General features: G+C 36.2%; 1 protein-coding gene across 2 annotated transcripts in view; it reads right to left on the reverse strand.

Annotated features, from left to right (window-relative positions):
• Positions 1-7,443: 7,443 nt before the first annotated feature.
• mxd1 (MAX dimerization protein 1) overlaps positions 7,444-22,815 on the reverse strand; it is a 29,673-nt gene continuing 14,301 nt past the window's right edge. For both annotated transcript variants that reach the window (XM_016460732.1, XM_016460731.1), the window contains 4 exons: positions 21,166-21,195; positions 14,517-14,631; positions 14,095-14,254; positions 7,444-10,869 (listed from right to left, as the gene is read on the reverse strand). In XM_016460732.1, coding sequence (XP_016316218.1) covers positions 10,676-10,869; positions 14,095-14,254; positions 14,517-14,631; positions 21,166-21,195 — 499 coding nt within the window. In that variant the 3' untranslated portion in view covers positions 7,444-10,675. The remainder of the gene's footprint in view (positions 10,870-14,094; positions 14,255-14,516; positions 14,632-21,165; positions 21,196-22,815) is intronic.

The following is a 22,815-nucleotide window of genomic DNA, read 5'->3' on the forward strand; positions in this document are numbered from 1 at the left end:
TAAAATATATATTTTAATTAATTATATATATATAATATATATATATATATATATATATATTGCAATATTGTAAACGTCATATATTACCAATCATGCCAATAAAGCTTATAAGATAGAGAAACTGATAGACAGACAGAGATGGATAGATAAATATAAAGAAAGAGTAAAGATATAAAATCAAAAGTAAAACATTTTTTTTTAATAATTTTAGATGATTGATAGATAGATAGATGGATAGATAGATAGATAGATAGATAGATAGATAGATAGAATTTATAAATAGATAAAAAAACAAAAGAAAGGAAAAATAAAGTATATTTTTAGTACCATTAAGATTTTTTTGTGACATTATTTAAATGGAAATTAAGCACAAGTTATTAATATAGATTTACAAAACTAACTAACTAACGCAAAAATAATTGAAATGATGTTGCCAAAAATGATGCTTACAGACGGACGAATGGACGGACAGATAGATTTTGTACCAACAACCAAACTGTCAGTATTTATATAAATCATCCACTAGAGGGCGGTATATACTCATGAAATCAGACTCTGCTCTACTGATCTGCTCTACAGCTAGAATGTGGCCTTCTTTGCTCATTTCATTATTCTGCAAATGTCAACAATACATATCTTATTCTATTTATAATATTGTGGCATTATGATGCAATATATTGTTACAGGAGATTATTTACTTTGTTACAGCGAATTTATGTCACATCCCCATAAATGGAATGGAATATGTATGTATGTCTAGAACTGCCTGTTGTTTAGTATCTATTATGTGAAACCCCATCCCACTATGTATAAGCACAGAGACAAACATAACTCACCCCAAAACGTTTTAGCTGGTTAAAGAGTCAACTACACCACTAATGTGTTCACAGAAGCCTCTCTCTCTTCACACACACACACACACACACACACACACACAGACACACACACACACACACACACACACACACACACACACTTGCGCACATGACCATCACTCTCAAGCCCTCCTTACTGTGTTGAGACTAAAATAGAGACTTTGTGTTCAGCGAGGGAATTCCTTATGAAAATCCTCTTAAAGTTTAAAACAGAGGACAAATGCAAACACCCTTTATAAATAGACTATTGCAGAACAAGCTTTGAAGAAAATCAAGAAAGTGATTGCAGTCTAACACTATATATACTGTATATATACACACACAGAAGCACCAATTCTTGAAACTGAAAGTTAAGCACTATCTATAATTATTTTATTACAAATAGATAGATAGATAGATAGATAGATAGATGGATAGATAGATGATAGATAGATGATAGATAGATAGATAGATAGATGTATATAGATAGATAGATAGATGATAGATAGATAGAAAGATAGATAGATAGATAGATAGATAGATAGATAGATAGATAGATAGATAGATAGATAGATAGATAGATAGATAGATAGATAGATAGATAAGATGATGGCTAGATAGATAGATAGATAGATAGATAGATAGATAGAACTTTCAATGATGTAATTCCAAAAACGATATTTTATAAAAAAAAAATAAAAATAAAAAAGTTATATAACTACTTACATGTAACTGCGTTACACAGTTTAATTACAAAATAAATGTAACTGTAATCCATTACAGTTACTGAGAAAAAAACGTAATGTAATTAAATTACAGCTTCTTATGAAAATGTTAACAATTACAAAGGGGGTTATATCTGAATATTTCTTGTATTAATATTTACTATTTCTTGCTATGATTTGAAATATGTAATTAATCTCAGAACAATCATAAAAGTAAAATGAGGTGCTAAAGTCTGATTTTGTGGTGGCTGTGCTTTAAATTATTATCTTAATTCAAGTGATGAAGGATTTTGAAAGTCTGACAGTAATCATTGTTGAGCACATGCTGTAAGGTTAACCCTGCATGGCGTAAATGTTTGAAAATGATCAACAGTTGAAAACATTCATTAGAAATTTAGAAAAGTAATCAAAAAGTAATCAAAAGTAATCAGTTACATTACTTTCAAAAAGTAATCAAATGTAATCAGTTACATTACTTTAAATTAATTGAAATAGTTACACTACTTATTACATTTTAAATAAGGTGATTTGTAATCTGTAACCTATTCGATTTCCAAAGTAACCTTCCGAACGCTTGTTATATACATACAGCTATAATAATTACACATTATGGTATTATTTGTTGCACTGGCTTTAATTTGTGCTGATTTAAACAAAAAATAAAATAAAAAATAAAAAATATTACTTGTTTATAATACCTGTTCTATTACAATTTAATAAGATTTGTCATTAAGAATTATTGGAATTATTAGAAAAAAAAAAAAAAAAGCAACTCAAACTTAAAGTGTAATGGTATTTTAGGCAGGATTTGTTGCCTAAACATAAAGAAAATAATGTCAAATAATGCATTTTCACTATTCCTGAATTACACTAAATACAATTGTATTTTGGATGAAATATGACCTGTTTTCATGGGTTCCACACATATAAGTAGCCTATAGATGATTGCTCAGATGTGTCAGTGTGCTTCAAAGGCAATAAGACTCATGTAGTCAGTGTGGTGTGCGGCGGAGGGTGGATCTCTCTTTTGTTGCCAGTCCTCTCGCTCCCCCTCAGTTCTGCTCCCGTGAGATCACAGCCCACATCCAGCCTCTCTGCTCTCCATCTGTTAGCTCACAGCCCTGTGGTAGCTTCACCATGTTGTTTCCTGTATGACTGTGGAGGAAGGAGGCGCTCTGCCCACTCACACTGACCGGACAATAGTTCACCATCATCTGTCACTCGGTTTGATTGTGATGCTGAGAGTGTTGCTCGTCTCATTGAACATGAATCCTCAGGTGGTGTGAGATCACACATATATATAGAGGACGGGATGTCGCACCTGAGCACATTCATGCTCAGTCATGAACTACTGATGAATATTACTTTCATTTTACAGCACTGATTAAAATATAATAGGCTTTATAAAAGGACGACATATGCAATAATATGAATTATTAATTTTTTAAAAATGTGTCTGGTGTCTGTATACACACACACACACGCACGCATGCACACACACACACACACACACACATGTATAAAACTTTACAAGGTTCAGTTTGTAAGCATTTTTACAGCATTTATAAATCTAGTGTTACGTTATAAATATTCTATAGTAAAAAAATAAAGACATTTACAAAAGATTTCTATTTCAAATAAATGCTGTTCTTTTGAACTTCCTATTCATCCATGAATTAAAAAAAAATGTTTCCACTGTTTCCACAAAAATAAAATTGTTTTTGACATTGATAATAATAGGAAATATTATATAAACACCAAATCACCATATTAAAATAATTTCCGAAGGGTCATGTGACACTGAAGACTGGATTTATAATGCTGTAAATTTAGCTTTGCATCACTGGAATAAATTACATTTGAATATATATACACTGAACAAAATTATAAACGCAACACTTTTGTTTTTGTCCCCATTTTTCATGAGCTGAACTCAAAGATCTAAGACTTTTTCTATGTACACAAAAGGCCTATTTCTCTCAAATATTGTTCACAAATCTGTCTAAATCTGTGTTAGTGAGAACTTCTCCTTTGCCGAGATAATCCATCCACCTCACAGGTGTGGCATATCAAGATGCTGATTAGACAGCATGATTATTGCACAGGTGTGCCTTAGGCTGGCCACAATAAAAGGTTACTCTAAAATGTGCAGTTTTATAACCAGGCCTACTGATCTGAGAAACAGCGGGGGTTGATTCCCTCATATTCCGGTGTGTGTTTTAGGGTGCTGGTGGGAGCATGTGTTAATCAGGGCAGAGATGAATGCTGCTGTATATATGGAGAAGTGAAGGTTGCTGCAGCTGGCTGCTAGATAAGCTGCCGGATTTGTCTAATCTGACAGCTGAGGGTGGAGAGAGGGGTCAAACAGACTCTAACACACACACACACACACACGCACGCACGCACGCACACACGCACACAAGCACAAACAAACACACACTCAAACCCACCCACAGACAGCAGAACTAATGCTCAGTTCCTGTCAAAACTATTGACACAAATTGCTGCTAATCCTCTGAACTATACCTTTGCACTCTAGTCTCTCTACTCGAGACTACAGTAATGCACTTCAAAAAAATATTTCTAATCAATATCTTTGACTTGTTTTCCAGTAAACCATCCACAAAACAAGATCAACCCAGAAAGCAAACACTACTGTCTTAAATTAACATTGAATCAATTAGCAAATATTTTATTCAAAGCATCTAGTCTTGTGTCATGTTTAAGGTATAAGGTATATATAGACTATAGACTAAATATAGAAATATATAGAAAAAAATGTAAATGTAAAAATCAAAATACGCTTTTATACACTATATACTCAACAAACATTCTCTCAAAATGAGTTTTACCTCGTGCAGTTTCACTTCTCAGGCAAGTTTATCTTGCTTTAAATATATATAGGTATTCCAGATACATAATTTTACTGGAAAACAATGTTTATTAATAATACTCTTCTTCAATTACAAAATAATGAAAAAATATTTTTCAAAGAAGATTATTGGAATATGTTTTACAAGAAACATTTCATTTAATATGTTACTTGCGGAGTCTTTGTAATTATTTGTGAAATGTACTAGCAATTTCTGAGTGGAAATTGTTTCTACACCAATTTTGTTTTTGGACATTCAACACTGTGACTGAACGAACAGCAAATCAGAATCAATCAGAGAAAAAAAAATTTTTTTTTTCAGAAACCTTCTTCCTCCGCAGACACTATTTTGTAATAATACACCCTTAAACATAAAGGTCCTATAAGGGGGTTTTCACAGCGATGCAATAGAACAACCATTTTTGATTCCTTTTTTTTTCTAGTGTGAAGAACGTTTAAAAAATCTAAAGATTTTTCCACTATTAAGCAATTCCACTATAAAGCAACTTCCACGGAAGTTATAAGATTTTTCTTGGAACCATATAGATGCCAATAAAGAACCTTGAATTTGAAGAGTGTACTTCTATTCTTTGCTTAGAAAACACTAAGTATTCTTAGAGAGGGGAGGGAAACGGATCCTTTATGGTGACCTTAAAGCATTACAGCTTTGCAGTCATAATCCAACTAGGCTGTCCAAACCCTGATAGCACTCATCTCTCTTCTTCTTAGTCTGGTCTATCGCTTCCGCTTTTGTACTCTCTAAAAACGACACCTACCCTTCCCCCTTCATGCTTCCATCCTCCATTCTGCTCTCTGATCTACACTCTTAAAAATAAAGGTGCTTCAAAAGGTTCTTCAAGCGATGCCATAGAAGAACCATTTTTGGTTCCACAAAGAACCATTCAGTCAAAGGTTCTTTAAAGAACCATCTCTTTCTTACCTGTTTATAATCTGAAGAACCTTCTTTCACCACAAAGAACCTTTTGTGAAACAGAAAGGTTCTTCAGATGTTAAAGGTTCTTTATGGAACCATTTAGACAAAAAGGTTCTTCTATGGCATCGTGAAGCACCTTTATTTTTAAGAGTGTAGTTATTGAATGACAGCTGAGATATTATCTGCCTATATTCAGGGACTTGACCGCATATTAGAAGATCTGTGGGGCCAGAGAGCAAAACGGCCACATTCACATAACTGGCATGGTTATTATCAGTACAGTCTTAGTCCAATTGTCAAATCCTTAAGAGATCTTATGAAATCACAACTGTAGATTTGTGGCTTTTAGTTCATGCATTTTAGCTTTGATGTCATCGATATAATATTAGACTCTTTTGGTCCAAAAAGCATGTATATACATTTAAAATGTACAATATTTCTCTTTTGTGAAAGTGGGCTAAAATTATTGATGATGCATCTTGTATTCTACATTTTTTGTACATAAGAGATCTTATGAAATCACAATTGTAGATTTGTGGCTTTTAGTTCATGCATTTTAGCTTTGATGTCATCGATATATTAGACTCTTTTGGTCCAAAAAGCATGTATATACATTTAAAATGTACAATATTTCTCTTTTGTGAAAGTGGGCTAAAATTATTGATGATGCATCTTGTATTCTACATTTTTTGTACAATAAAATCTCTCTACTGACAACATCCCCGCCCCCTACATTATAATGACCACCTGCCACCAGCAACTAGCAAGTGCAAGAAATTCAGGATTTGTTGGTGCTTTGCATGATTTTTCCCTCCCGAGCAAGTCAAGAACAAACCCCGCCCAGCAGGCGATTTCATTGGTCAGCTCGGTCATGCAGTCACCTGTCAAGAGAAGGTCATACTTCAGATTCAGTTCAGAGTTCAGAAATACTATGGATGGATCTGATCACAGCAAACAGTGATGTTTTCTATCATGATGTGCTACCAATGTTTTTCTAAGGTTAAAGGGTTAGTTCACCCAAAAATGAAAATTGGGCTTTTACTCACCCCCGAGGCATCCTAGGTCTATATGACTTTCTTCTTTCAGATGAATCCAGTCAGAGTTATATTAAAAACTGTAAGACGTAGGGGTTAGTATTTGTTTCAGCATTGTGCAGGCATTCAGCACTGTGACTGACATGAACAATGAAATCTTTAGAAACGGCTATGGGTTTGTGCTTAACTTGTTGGGGGGGGATCATGCATGACACTGGTTACACTAACTTTGCAACCACTTGATGGTTGGGAAAGGAAAGAAAGGAAACGACAATTTCTTTTGTCCATGGAAGAAGCTGTCATGTTCTTGCCAGGCTGTAATATTACATAAATGCTACTGTTTCTGTAACCATAAGTTTTAAATTCTTATTTGCTGAAGCAATTTTTTTTGGATGGCCCTTAAAGAGACAGTCACCTAAAAAGGAAAAAATTGTCATCCTTTACTCAACTCCATGTTGTTCTTAATCTGTATGCATTTGTTTTTTTCTGTTAAACACAAAACAATTCAAGTCTTTTATCCATACAATGAAAGTCAATGGAGTCCAATATCTTTGTGTTCTGCAGAAGAAAGTAAGTCATACAAGTTTGGAATGATCAAGTTAAAGTAAATGACAGAATTTAAATTTTTGGGAGAACTATACTTTTAATAAAGGACTTAAAAGGCAAATAGTCAGTAAATTCTATCAAATGAGCGCACAGAATAAATGAACTCAGCTGAACAAAAATACCACTATTTTCTCCGGTAAAACTGCTTTATAGTTGAAACTGAAGGTGTAGTTATAACCAAACATATTGTTTCCTAATTGAAGAATATTGCAAGATGAACACTGTTTTTTTTCTGTTTATTACTTTAAAGTTGCTTTGAATCAGTCTTTATTGTAGAAAGTGCTATTTAAATGTGAACGCTATCTTTATCTATGACCGTTTTTGCCACTGAATCAATCAAAACCACAAAAACCACATTTTTTGAAGAACAGAAACAAATACGTTCTCTACATTTTCAGTTTTTTATTTTAAGTTCATTCCTTTTAACCACATTTAGCAGTCAACATCAAAGTAGCCCAATTCTTAAAAAGTAACAGCATAGAAATGTCCATTTCTGATTGGATGTAAAACAGACAAAAACCTCTTTCGTTTAGCTTACAAGAGGCAGTACACGTTCAAGGATGACTGTGTGTACGTGTATGTGCGTATGTGTTTATGTATATTTGGAAAGGTGTGAAACACCTGAGACGCAGTCACGATCAGTGGGAATGACTGGCGATGGGTTCCTTTTTAGCAGACCACGTTTGCAATCAGTTTCTGATATAACATCTATTGTTTCCATACATTTGTGTGTCTTAAGGCTTTAGCCGATTCGTACTCTACGTACAGTACATAACCCATATATACAAATCAAAAGTAGTACATCTACCCCCCGCGGTGACATCACTGACTGTGACAAGCACAGCGCCGGGACAAAAAGGGTTCGTGTTATAGCGGGAATTCACATCTGTGTGAGTGACAGCACCGTAGAGTCTTTCACGTAACATTCGTAAGTGCAACACGTTAGCTATGTCCCGCCACTGGTGTTCACAGAAGATGGCGTATGAGAGGACTAAAGCAGATTTGGAAAGTCAAGGGGAAAAAAAGGTCAAACTGCACAGAAAGTCAAGCCTACTTCGGTGGGAGTGGGTCGTGAGAAGCTTCAAGACACCAACAAGACACAATCTTGAGAAGGAAGTTCACTTTTTGTTTGCACTTTTTTAAACACTTGTAACAAAGAAAAACAAGACACAAAAGCATATCAATACAAAAGGGATACAGCCCTAAAACCCCCTGCCCCCACCACCTCCAAAGAGGAAAAAAAGAAAAATCAAACCCTTTCTCTCTGTCTGTAGACAGTGACGTCACAAACAAGCAAACATGTATATATTTATATACAGTACAAACCCCCCCCCTTCCCAAAATACACCGTGCTCTAATGCTCTCATGGCTACAATTCACATAAAATTTATACGTATTTTTTATTCATACATTTTTTGGGGATTTTATTTGAAATGTTCAAAACTACCCAACAGCAGCATTCCGTATGTTAAGAATGAACAATCCAGTTTGTTTTTGGTGCATCTGAAGTTCTAAAAAATGAAAAATTCTACAATTTAAGATCTTAGTTTGAGATGCAACAGTAGATTTCAGTACATTCAAACATACAGATCCTTCAACTAGGCTCTTAAAAAAACCCACCTTTCTCACTAGTGTTATAGAAAAATCAGGCACGATAATAACAGGCTACTCTGATTACCCACTTTCCACAAGCTCAGTGCCACCAACACGTTAACAAATACGTCCCAACCATATTTTTTTTTAATGCAGTTTATCATAAATTTTTATACTTTTTTTAGTCAACACGTTTTCATTTTTGTGCAGGAAAAAATATAGAATGAACGATTTTAGGATGTGTAAAATAGGATATATATTTATACATGTCTATATATAATCAACTACACATTGAAACTAACGATAAGGAGAACCGAAGCAACTAAGCCAATCACTACTTAAATATATTCTCATATATATTTATAGTCTATGTTTTAACATATAATGTGATCAAATATAAATACTTTATTCATATACGTACATATAGGGTAGATATCTCTCTTTTTCTGTCAACTATATACATATCATGACTACATTTAGCTGAAATGGTAAATAGCTGGGCAGCAGGAGTGAAACTGCAATGCAGTGCTGCAGCCATCGACGAACACACACACACACACACACAATGAGCCTGATGGCACAGGAGCAGAGGTCTGTCGCTCGTACAATAGGTAATCTGAAGCCTCAGACCTTTGTGTCGGCGTCTGCAGTCCATGCAATGACACAAACCTCTGCTCTACCATGGAATGTGCTTCTAGAATCGCCCATGGGGCTGAACAGTCGAGAGAAAAGAAAACAGACAAACATGAAGAAAATGCATCACACACACCAAAAACGCCACTGTCCTTAGAGAGAGAGGAAGAGATACCTGAGATCCAGATGTCACAAACCTTCCCACCCTGTTTCATAAACCCAACCCACAAAAACCCTTGAAGAATCTCATGCTGCAAACGCTTCAGTTGTTTCGCCCCACGGATGTAGTATTGTAAAATTCAAGGTGGCAGATAAAGGGCATTTAAAGTAAAAAAAAAGAAAAAAAAAAAAAAAGAATAGAAATGTTCTCTTGCTTGGGATGTCAGGAATCCACCTGTGAGTCCAGTTGAGGGGTGTATCGCTACCGCCCTGATGATTTCGCACAGCATGAGTATTATGAGTGCTTGCTGGGTAAAAAAAAAAGAAAAAGGAAACAACAACACGTCAGTATTCTCTGCCCACGCGGGAGTGTCGGGCGTGCGGGTATTAGACAGTGCAGGTAGATATTTTTTAAGACTAGCTAACACACTACGCCTGATACATCACTAAATTAGCTGCAGTCCCTTCGGAGAGACGTTTTAGAAAACGAAACGACATGACAGCACATCTTTTGACACGAAGTGATCTTTGCCCGTACGGTAGAAGTAGCCCTTTTGCTCTGATCTCGCAGCTTCCCAAATCCGTCCTCGGTTATTACGCAGGATGAGGCAAAACTGGCTTGGGACGAGTGTAAAAAGGCCACTCCTACAGACGTCGTCATCTAAGTGCAAAATATACCATGCTCCGGTAGGTTAGCTAACTGGTCAGGTGACCCAGCCCTGTGTCTGGACGGTACAGTTTTGATTGAAGGAACATAAAGGGCTGCGTAAGACAGCCTGGGTGCGATTGTCCCAGAGTTCGGGAGTGACTAGGCAGTGGGTGTGGTATGGTACACATTCTTCATCTGGCTGTGAGGTCTTTAAGGTTCTCTTGAGGGTCTTTCGGGAATGGGAATGTCTCAAATCGAGTGCCTCTCTCCAGGATGGTGGGATGGGAGTGAAGGCAAATGGATGGGAAGATCTGATTGGACGAAGGCGAGGGGATTGGTGAAGAAGGTCAGCCTTGAGAGGGCGGAGCCTTGGCTGGCCTTTTCTCCCAGTTAGTGCTGCATATATGAGGTCTGGTTGGTGGACGGCACATCCAAAGTCCAATACTTTCTTCGTGCTTCCTCCTCTGGATTCGTCAGAGCAAGAGAAAGACCGTTTGGGTCACAAAGGAGACAACACCGTTCAAGTATTAGAGGAGGACCTGGCCGAAGGTGATTGGAGGTACAGGTTGAAGTGATGGGAGATGAGTGGCTGAGGAACCCGGGGTGGTCTGTGCTCTTATAGACTGCAGCCCAGCACTGGGCTCTTCTCCTGAGGGTTGGCGAGGCGACGGAGACTGGCACTGGAATAGCCTTCATCGCTGCAGCTACTGCGCAAGCTTCCCTGCTCGTCCGAGTCACTTACGCTGCTGGTGGTCCATTCCAGATCTCCCAGCAGATAGTCTGTTCCTTCCACGTCAACATCCACATCTTCTGTAAAGCAAACACAAGGAAAAAAATTTTAGGGTTGTTTGGTGGATATTTCCTCTTTATCATTCCAATGTGTGTAGAGCATCAAAGTGAAAACTAAAAATGATGAAAACTGTGAAAAATTATGATTAATTGCGATTAGATATTTTAATTAACAGCCCTAATATGATGGTATATTGTGAAGGCAAAGTAAATCATGTTGGGGAAAAAATTATCTGCCAAACAACAACACACTGACAGCATCGATAATCATTGATAATGAAAGTAATTTACAGATTTCATTATCAATTGTAGTGACGTCGCTATATAATAGTGTAAAAATACCATTTACAAACATGAAAATTTTATTTTAACAATTTATATGATCATATTGTATTATACAAATGCATATATTATATTCTTAGGATTGTTTGGCAGATATTCCCTCTTTATCCTTCCTATGTCTGCAGTGCATCTCAAAACTGAAAAATTATGAAAAACTATAAAAAAAATTATGAGATTAATCAACAAATTTCATTATCAGTAAGCCGAGTCTATGCACCGTGCACAGGAAAGTGCTATCAGTGACATCACCATACTACAGCGGAAAAAACAAATTTATGTGGAAAACATTTACAAAGGTGTTGAAATCCTAGCAGAAGATTATTTGATGTTAACATTTTATAATATAATATATTTATATTATATTATTTCCACTTAAATATCAAACAATAATAAACTTATAATATATTATTTATGCTTGAATAATAAACATTAACCAGTTTTTTTATATAATTTAGTGATTTATTGGATGATTTAAAAAAAAATTAAAAATACAGAAAATGAAATTTTATTCAATTAATCAAGAAATGACCAATAGGTTGATCAATTATCACAATAATTGTTATGCAGCTCTAGACTAGATGTAAAGGTAAAAACAAGACATTTGCAAACCACCGAAACTACAAAGGTTTGACGGATGATGTTAACACAGATGTCTGAGTGTGTACAAACAAGACTGATCACGTTCTAATCAATGAAGCCATCAACAGTGTACACTAAAGAGTCAGCTTTGTTGATTATAAAGAGAGCAAGCTACTTTTGTTCTGATGTGTCATTCCGCTTGCCTGTCATCTATATTAACATCATCTGTCAAAATTTCCTGGATAATCCTTGTCTTTTGTTACATACGCATAGCACAGTCACCCAGCTTTATGTTGCATTTGTTTCTTTAATATAAAAAAATCTATTCACATGCACATAATTAAAAATTTTGTGGAAACGGCATGGTGCGAGCTGTAATTTCATTTAAAAATTTGTTTTCAGTCGATTGTTATTAAGGTTATAGCATTTTCATGTGCATTTTGAAGAGTGCTACGTTTAGTCAATCTGGCCCATTATCTCCATGGCAACATTCCAATTTAGGTGTTAAAGCATTCATCATGGTGTTGCATGCTACAGTCTGTCTACGTGCCATCTGTTTGTAGGACAGGCCACAGCATACACAAAATAAACTCCTCAAGACAATTACTTGTCTCAGTTCTGGGAAAAAGCATGCAGACTTACTGTATGATCATCAAACCTCCATTGTGTGTCTACAAGTGAACCTGAATCTTGTGTGTGACAGTACATGGCGGTGTACAGTTCTGTAAATGACAACCGGTTCTAGGTAGAAGCATTTCCACTAAAAAAACCTTTTAGAAGCAAGGGCTTCTGGGTATTTTTAAAGAGTTCTTAGAAGCTTCACAAATGGATCTTACATATTTGACCTTGTTGTGTTCAAGTTAAATAATGCACGTATGCCAACGGGACATAAATACATAAAAACAAGTCCAGAGAAGTGTTTTGTGTCATTTATCCAAAACGACTTACAAATGAGGACAATGGAAGCAATCAAAATCAACAAAAGAGCAATGATATGCAAGTGCTATAACAAGTCTCAGTTAGCTTAATGCAGTACAAGATAGTTAACTATTTAAATTATTAAAATAAAGGACTATCACGTTTCTGTTTAATGTGTACTAAATAAGCAGTACAAGGTTTCGACATGTTGCAAAAGCAAACAGTTTAGCTCCCCCGTTTGTTCTCTTGCTTTAAGTTCACATCCATCCACATTTGTTTGACTTCCTGTGTAGTGATCTGTCGCCAATATTCCCATCAGTATTTGTGTTTGCTTTGTTATTAAAACTAATATTTTACATTTAACTTGCACTTACTTTCTTTTACATTGAAATCCAGACTAAAAACACAACTGTTTAGCAGTGCATTTCCTGAATAAGCACAGTACTGCTTCCTACTAATTGCACTCTATCATCTTATTTGATTAATTCTTCTCATTTATTTTCATTTGTTTTCAGGACATTTTAAATACATTTTATTTTGTACTTTTTATTGTTACATTTATTAGTTTAGCATTTGTTCTTGTCTGTGATGATTATTTATTTATTTTTGAATTACCATTGTATATGAAACTCGCCTTGCCTAATATTTCTGAGTATGGCATTTTATGATTTGCAATTGCTACTTTTTTAATCAAGCTCAGGTAATCCACATCTGTCATAAAGTGTCCTGATAAACTAATATAATGACTAGCCCATTTAGTTGGCTGGTATTTAGCCATTCTGAGATTATTGGCTCTGGCCACTGAAACCCTATATTGGCTGACTACTACAAAGATGTAAATCATGGGGGAAAATGTGTCAAAATGCTTTAAATTACAGTTTTATATCTAATGTTTAATGCAATGACGCATTTAAAAATGCTCCAAACAATATCTACTTATTTCTTCTATTTAGAACTGTTTTTATTTACACGAACGTTCACACATGTAACTATAATTAGGCCTAGAACGTCATGTGAGCTCTCTTCTAGGTAGAATATGGTAGTGGTATCTACATCTAGAAGTATTTTAAAGGCTGTTTTTACACTTGGATTGAATCTTTGGTCCAAACTACAGATTAACAAATCAAATTCATAGGCTACTCTGGGATTAAATGTTTACCAGCCCAAATTGTTAACCATTAAGCTACCAAAACCCATTCATTAATGTATGCATCTGGCTCCACTACAAATATGTTTTTGTCAGTTTCATTAATACAAACAGTGGAGAGAAATGTGGGAACTGTCTTCAGTTTGAAACACATTACCTGTTTTACTTCCATGGCTCTGAGTTATGGAGCACACATGCTAAACCGTGTGTTATCTGTTACTTTTAGATGTTTCTAAGACTTTTATACAAGACTTATATACCTTGGTCGGAGTCAGATTTGTCTGAAGAGATGGTGGAGCCCATGCTGTCCATGCGAGTGCGCTCCACACCCAGCTGCTCCAGGCGTCTGCACAGGTGCCTTCGTTCTCTTTGCAGCTGGTCTATAGTGTGCTGGGCCTTTCTCTCGCTATCCTCCAACCTCTGCAAAGACACAGACATGTTTAAAGTCTTATTAGAAAATGCATAGTGCTGCTTCTACAATCTGATTAGATGCACCACATTCAAAGCCGCTATAAAATAAGTAGTGCCTAACAACACCACTTAACTGTGGTAAAATCACAGTAACTACCTCTTGTGACTTACTGCTTTAATATCAGATCACTGCATTTTGGTCTTCTGAGAATCTTCTAATGTTTTCATGCCACCAAACAATATTACCCACCAATGGGATGTTGGCACATACCTTGATGTGATCCTTAGCCCTCATAAGTAGGCTGAGGGTTGTGTGCCTGTTTGAGTCTGGTCCTAAGGGCACGAGGGATTTCAAGCGTTCCAAACACAGTCGTAAATGTGCTCTCCTGGGTTGGTGACGTGAGGAAAAGAAAGAAAAAGAAAGTGAGTCATAAAAGCAATTAATCTACAACAACACTTTCAATACGCAGTAGCAACAACATGAACCATAAAAATAAGGAGAATGCGACTACGATCTGCAAAGTTAACACATTTCAGTTTGTTCCTCTCATAAAGGTGGATTAAGAATTCAAAAGACTTGAAGTATAATGCATGAGTCATATCGAGTAGTTTTATCATACTTTTATGGTGCTTGTGTGACATTTTTTTGAAGCTTTAAAGCTCTTTATAATTGCAAGGGGGAAAACGAGCACAAACAAGCTAATTCTTCAAATATTATCCTTTTTCTATTACACAGAAGAAAAAGTAATGAGATTTGGACCTAAAATGATTTTTGGATAAACAATTTTTTAATAATATGAAATGCTAAGCATGCCAATTAAAACAAAGCCCATGAATGTAGTAAAAAAACTGTAAAATACACCAAGACATTATCATTCTGACATTCACATCTAATGGTATGAATCTAACAAATAAATGTTATTCAAATAAGGATCGTTAAATTGATCCTCCAAACGCTACTCTAGCTTCCTCCGTTTCTTGTGCGTGCCAGCGGGATTCACAGCTGCTGGGGTGTGGTGATGATAGGTGCCAGCAGCCACATGACCTGTTACGCAACCTGCCAGAAACTGCAGACTGCTTTGCTTTGCTGCTGTATTTGTACGGAGGCGTGGGTCATAACCCAGCTATTTTACTGGTGCTTCTCAGCGGCTGAGTATGAACGTCTGTGTGTTAGCAATGCATGTTCTGCCAACAGATAAGTGTGTGCGTGTTGGCTGTGGGCAGCTCTTTGTAAGCTACTATAGTTAATCATGTATTAATTTAAATATAGAGAATATAACAAGAGGATGTCAAATGAAAGGAGTTATTTTGCCATATGCAAATGATGGGCAGATCATGCAAATTGGGAGATCATAAACACAGAACTGCTGTGAAAACTAAACTCAAATACTATTCCAAACTTATAGAAAGATTTAAAACGTACAAATAACAATTATTCCAGTTGTACTAAAATACACACTAAAACAGCTATAATGTGAATAAAAAATGCTTCACTTCTTGGTTTTACATAAACGGGTATATACAGTAAAACCAAAATTTATTCAGTCACCTCCAACATTTCACACATTATCACAGTTTATTCGCTATAGTTTGGAAAATGGTAATAAAATATGAGTTAAACTGTGTCAGAAATAATTAATCTTGATAATGTCTGATAACACTTAAGCAAAACATGGTCAGTTCAAAGTGTCTGAATAATTTTTGGTCTAAAGTTTTATCAATTGTACTGATAGTCCACTGTATGAAGAATTTTTGGGTATAATATGCCACAGTTTACTTTATTTTGCTATCCTCACTTACAACTGTTTTTTCATGAATGTTGCAGCTGCAGTTCAAGGCTAGTTTAAAGCAAATCATTAAAATGAATGCGCAAACACAGGGTAATAGAGAGCAATACCTTACTGCTAAAGGACAGGTTGTGTGTACACCTGCCTCTCCAGTGAGACACGTACACATAAACATTCACTGATGAACACACCCAGAAAAAGGGTAATGTTTGCACCACTGCTCGTCGCTTTCATATAGAGTCCGAAGGTTGGGAATACTATTACATAACTTCAGAATCCACCACCAAAGTGGTGACATAACCTAGTGGCCTGGTGTTTGTTAAGCAAATACAGACTGCGTGTGCCATCTGACATTTATACACAAAGAGTGTTGCTGTCACAGGGTCAGTCACAGTGCGCTCAGATTTGTTTAGCTTTCTCATCTGCTTTCTCTCCTCATACAAATTTGTTCAATAGTTTAGAGTCGATAAGATTTCTTTTATTAAGCAAGGATATATTAAATTGATCAAAAGGGACATTTAAAATGTTTAAAATGATTTCTATTTCAAATAAATGCTGTTCTTTTGAACTTTCTATTAATTAAAGGAATAGTTCATCCAAACCTGAAAATTTGCATAAGATGTACTCATCCTCAGGCCATCCAAAATGTAGATGAGTTTATTTTGTCATTATTTAATCAAATTCAGCATTACTGTATTCATTAGCTCACCAATGGATACTCTGCAGTGAATGGGTGCCATCAGAATGAAAGTCCAATCAGCCGATAAAAATATCACAATAATCCACAAGTGCCTCACATGATTCCAGTTGATCAATTAACATTTTGTGAAGCGAAAAGCTGTTTGTAAGAAACAAATCTATCATTTACCAGTGTTTTAACTTTAAACCATTGATTCTGGCCAAAATACCAGTCCTTAATCCATAATAACGGTTCCTCCAGTGAAAAAGTTCATCCCCTTGTCCTCTCACATCAAAAACCACCGACATAGTTGTTTATAACTGTTTTGGGCTGTTTTTGCTTATAAACAGTGCTTGATCTGTGCATATTTCTCTCCTCATTCAGACTAGATGAATTTTCACTGGAGAAAGCAAAATTATGAATAGAAGACGCTAGGGGTGACCCCGAATAGTCGAAGATTCAGTGCTATATTCCTGTTTTTACTGTATTTTTAACCCTTTGAGGTCGGCAAACGTGCCCCTGTGTTCAGTGGCATTTTTTCCTGATAATGCCGAAAAGAACTTAAATTGGAGGATAGCATTTCTAAAAAGTAATTTTTTTATTACTTGCAATAGTTATTGTGTTATTGTGACATAACTTGTACACATTTTACTAGTTTTTCCAAAACTATAATTCCTGACTAAAATGCATGAAATCAAGTGAAACATTCTGAAATGTTTCCATTCGTTACATCTGAATGTCGTACAACGCAAGGATGTTTTTTAATGTTCTATAAAATATAAAACAATACTATATAAAAGAAATATGACTGTTTAGACTGTAACACTATGAATGTTAGTGTCTTAAGAATGTTTAGACCAGGGTTCCTCAAATCTTGCACTGGAGGACCAATGAGCTGTTTAGCTCCAACCCTGATCAAACTCACCTACCTGTGATTTCTAATGATCCTGAAGACATTGATTAGCATGCTCAGGTGTGTTTGATAAGGGTTAGAGCTAAACTCTGCAGGGAAGTGGATCTTGTGGGCCAGATTTGAGGATCCCTGGTTTAGACCAGTGGTTCCCAACCCTGGTCCTGGAGGCACCCCAACACTGCACGTTTTGCATGTCTCCTTAATCAAACACACCTGATTCAGGTCATCAGCTCATTAGTAGAGACTCCAAGACCTGAAACTGGTGTGTCAGAGAAAGGAAACATGCAAAATGTGCAGTGTTGGGGTGCCTTCAGGACCAGGGTTGGGAACCACTGGTTTAGACCAATGTTTACTGTGAAATACTCTGTCCGCGAATATCTGTTTTGTTAAATGTATTTTCTCAGATATAAAATGTTCTGTTTATATTGTATGATAATACATACAAAGCATGACTGTTTGTGACTACAAAATCAAATTTTTTTTGGTAGTTATGAGTGGGCAATATTTGTGATTGCTAATGTAATAATATAGTTGCTCCTGATATCACCATGCTAACAGATGTTTTTTTTTTGGTGACCAGATACCTTGAAGACTTCACTTCAAACTGTTTTTCTCCGAGAGTGCTGTACCAACATCAGATGTTCAACTACACTGGGCTGATATTCTACATCAAAACGGTAAAATAAGCTCCATGACTACCGATGATGGAGCTGTTTTTTATTGAATCCATGGAAAGAAGCAGCAAACACTTTGGAAATACCAGGTATGGTTTGGTTTACTTGTTTCAACAGTTGAACAGGATCTGTTTCAGGAATGGCACAAAGGTGTGTGACTGTTCAAGTCTCTGTGTTTAGATCAGTGTGCTCAATAATGTGTCTTTGACCTTCATTATGTATATTTTGATTATACTTCGTTGTAAATAAAATACAAATAATCAAAAACCCCATTGTTTTAATCTTCTCACATTCTTTCTTACCTGCCTCACAGTCACTCTGATGGGCCATTAGGGGAGGGCCCTTTGTCTTTCAGGTGCCTATCACATAAATATTCATGGCCATTGTCACTCCCTCACATACGACCTTTCTAACACAAAACATGTCTTACAAAAGTTAAATCAATATATATATTTTTTTTGTGTGAATGAGAAGGCAGGATGATTTTTCACTAACCACACCAACCTTATTTTCAGCAAACCTTATTTGCTCAGAAATACAAACATGTACATACATACATACTGCTTACATATTCTTGTAGCACAGTTTGTGCTGAATACAGTGTAATCAGTCTTTAGCCATTAATATGTTTTTAAGATACTGAAAAAATGTCAGTGCATGTCAAAACTTCTCCAGCCTTGCTGGAGCCTTGGTGAGCAAAGAGACTTCTTTTAAAAACATAAAAAAAATGACACTGACCCCAAACTTTAGAATGGTGGTGTATATGGAAAAGCTTATTCCCAGTCAGGAGTCACGACATGCCATGTCTCTGTACAAAAAAGACCACCCCAGTTCTGTAGGACACTGTGTATCTGTTCAACCATGATCCTTTAATCAGGTCACCCTCTCTTTATTTGAGCCATTGAGCATTGAGACTTTTAGCATAAATCACCATCCTCTACCAGCCTTTGACATCTGACCTCTAAGTAATTGTCTTAACCCCACTGGAGAACTGTACACGCCATGTGTATGTGTGGCGACCTGGAGCTCAGGTTACACATCTAAAACCTCTCTCAAGACAAACAGGCCATGGGTATGCAAAGTCCAACTTGAGAACAAACACATCGCCTCGAAGGCAAACCTAACCTGTGGTTCTGATTGAGATGGTGTGTGTGTCTGCTATTGTGGCTGCTGTTGACAGAACGAACACAGCAGCTGTTTGCGTATTCTCACTGGCAACTATAAAAAAACAGCCTTTCGCTCTGCCTATAGGGTAAGCGTGTATGACATGTGGCCCATAACTGGTGCAGGGTGAAAATGCATGGCATGTGTGACATTGAGGTCACTGGGACAGTTTCACATGATACAGGTGTGTGACATTTTACATGACACTGATTCACCCCAAAAGCTGGATTTCTGAGGGGCATTTCAGGTGAGATTTTAACTTCCACAACAGCTGTTTTATTTAAATGTCACAGTGCTAAACTATGAGCCAGGTAGGGCTGGGTATCGTTCAAAAATGTTCGATATCGATACCGATACCTTGACTTCGATACCGGTTCCTGAACGATACTTTTTTCGATACCAACTTAATGACAGTTGTCATAAACATGCATAAAACGTATCCCAAACTTTTGAATGGTAGTGTAGATCTGCTAACCAATGATTCGACTTGAAAGTCGAACAATGATGTAACTGATTGTTACAACATAACCAGTCCACAAATATTTATAGCTAGTTACTCAGTTACTCCTTATACTTGTAGAGAACATATTTCAACAAAACATACAGTTCAGCTTATTTACAACATCATAAACTGACTTTGATGTAATGACTAATGACAAATGACAACTAAATTCATAGTAATTAATTCACACATAAATTATATAAATATAAAATAAAATGTACATAAAATAATATAAAATAAAATAAATCTCTACCAAGTAAAAGAGATAGAGTGAGAATGGGATCAGGAATGAGTCAGATTCATACTCACATTGTCCACACAAGCACTACCTTCTAGGCCATAGTACTACACTTGTTATATTTTTTTGAACCAAAGAGGTTCACGACCACATGAATCATTACTACACAGCCGTGCTGGTCTCACATCAGACATGTTGCCCATTTATTCAAATCTGCATCACAAATGCACTCCCACTCAAGTAGCTTTATGAATATCAGCCCTGGACTCCATTTTGAAACAAAAGCAGAGACATGGGGTGCCTCGCTTTCCTTCTTTGGCTGGATTTTTTTTCTAAACAGGAGATGAAAGACGCTCTTCAGAAATGAACAGCGGATCAGTTGTCCGGAGCACTGTGACCTCAGAGCTTTGCACAAGATTGGTCTGATGTACACAGAATGAGACGCACTTTGCCAAGCACGAATGGGAGTGTAGTGCGACTTAAGCCGAATGCATTGTTAGGAGTTTAAAAGTCAAAGTCCAGACACCCTGGTTTTGCTCATTGCTAAGCCTGACAGCATGTATTATTCAGCGCCTTCGGCAAGCTGAGCTCAGTGTGCGTGTTACCCAAACCATAGAGCGCTGGTGACAGAGACATTAAGCCTGGTTCATTAGCGAGATCTTTCTCGTTCGAAATATCAGGTTACCCATTTATTGAAGGTTTATCACTAGGTCAAAGCTGAATGGATACATCATCCGATTGACTGACCTTAATACTTATCTCTAAGCATTATCTGGGTGCTAGTGGAAAAGGCTCCAAAAAGACTAAAAGTAGCCATTTGGTCACATTCCCTGGTTGTTTAGCTTTCAATTACAGAAGTTTAATCTTAATCTAATCAATAAGGATGTAATGAGGTATAATCCTGCAATTTTACAGATAAGAACTAATGACTGTGACAATGCCATGAAGGTTATATGGACATACCTGTTCTTCTCCATTTCGTTGTGTGTAGACCTGCAGAGACAGAAAGACAGAGATGTTAGGAATCACTGTGCTTATTCTTTTTTATCTGCACTAACATTTAGCACTTGGCAGATGCTTTTATCCAAAGCAACATATATCGGATTGGGAATTTCTCGGGAATCAAATCCATGATCTCTGCGTTGCTAGCTCCATGCTTTACTGTTTGAGTTAGAGGAATGCAGACTAAAGGGATAGTCATTAATGACATTATTTATTTACCCTCATGCCACTCCAAACAAGTATGAATTTCTTTCTTCTATTGAACACAGAAGACAGATATTTTGAAAAATGCTGCCACTAACCACTTTCGGATCCCATTGACTTCCATAGTATTTTTGTATATACTATAGAAGTCAGTAGGACCCGAAACCTACAGAATGGCAGAATTTTCATCTTTGGGTGGACTATACCTTTAATAATGTTGCATCAGTATTATCCTAACCCTATTGCTTAAATTTAGGTTTAGAGATTTGCACAAACCCCGAACCCTAATATTAAACTTCAGCGAGTAACTCGTGCTACAGACATGAATGATACCTCAAATCATGCCGTTTAGAAAGGAGAGGTGCTTTAATTCTTTTCTAAGTGATCAGGCTTGTGATTTTCACCTGGTGGATGATAAAACAGGTGCGAGAGGCTCTTTTGATGTGGACCAACTATATAGCAACTACTGTAAACACTTGCTGAAATAACCTGGCAGACACCCACAACACCCTAGCATCATAGTTTAAATTTTCTACGGAAAAATGTTAAAATCTAGTTTTTACGTTCAGTCTTTATTTTAACAAGGAAGTGAGAGAGGAAACAGGAAATGAAAGCGAGAGGGAATGTGATTGACCCAGAACACCCCAGGAACCACATTAGCAACATGCTAAAAATGCACTCAGAACACCTTAGCAACAAAATAGCAACGAATTTCACATTTACTTTATTTCATTTGGTTTTCTAAAAACTGGTCAGAAATCACTAGATTAATTGCAATCATTTAATTCTACTGACAGCACTAGTTTTTAACCAACTGACTAAAATAAGCATGCCAAAAAATCTTTTTAAATTAGTTTAAAAATATTACAATAATTTAAAAGTAATCATTTAATATATAAATATATAAAAATTTACATCATATATAAGTGTTTACTCATACATTGTCAACTACCAAAAAGCAAATATTTTACAAATAATATTTCACAATTTACTATTTCTTAACGTAATTTAACAAAATGACAATTCAGAAGCCAATTTCTTCATTTTGGAGAAAAATTCATACTTAATATTTTACATATACATTTTTTACGTTTTTAAACATAAGAAATAACTCCGCTTGCAAGGGGATCATTATATCTGGGCACTCTTGGCATCTAAACATTTAAAACCCCCTGAACTAATCAACAGGCCTCCATGTTCTTAGGATTGAAAGGCACAAAGAGACTGTCCTGTGCTCACTGCTGATTTGAATGTTCAATACAAAGGTGAACTGGTGTCCCTGTGTGTGTGTGTGGCGTACAGGTACAAACTCCAAAACGGCAGAGGGATTTTAAGGGCCAGTGGGCTGTTTAGTGGATGCAGGAGTTCCCAAAATGCTAATTGCTGATTGCAAATGTACCCTGTCCT

This window comes from Sinocyclocheilus anshuiensis, unplaced genomic scaffold (genome assembly GCF_001515605.1).
Source record: "Sinocyclocheilus anshuiensis isolate Anshui unplaced genomic scaffold, SAMN03320099.WGS_v1.1 scaffold36, whole genome shotgun sequence".
Classification (NCBI taxonomy): Eukaryota; Metazoa; Chordata; class Actinopteri; order Cypriniformes; family Cyprinidae; genus Sinocyclocheilus; species Sinocyclocheilus anshuiensis.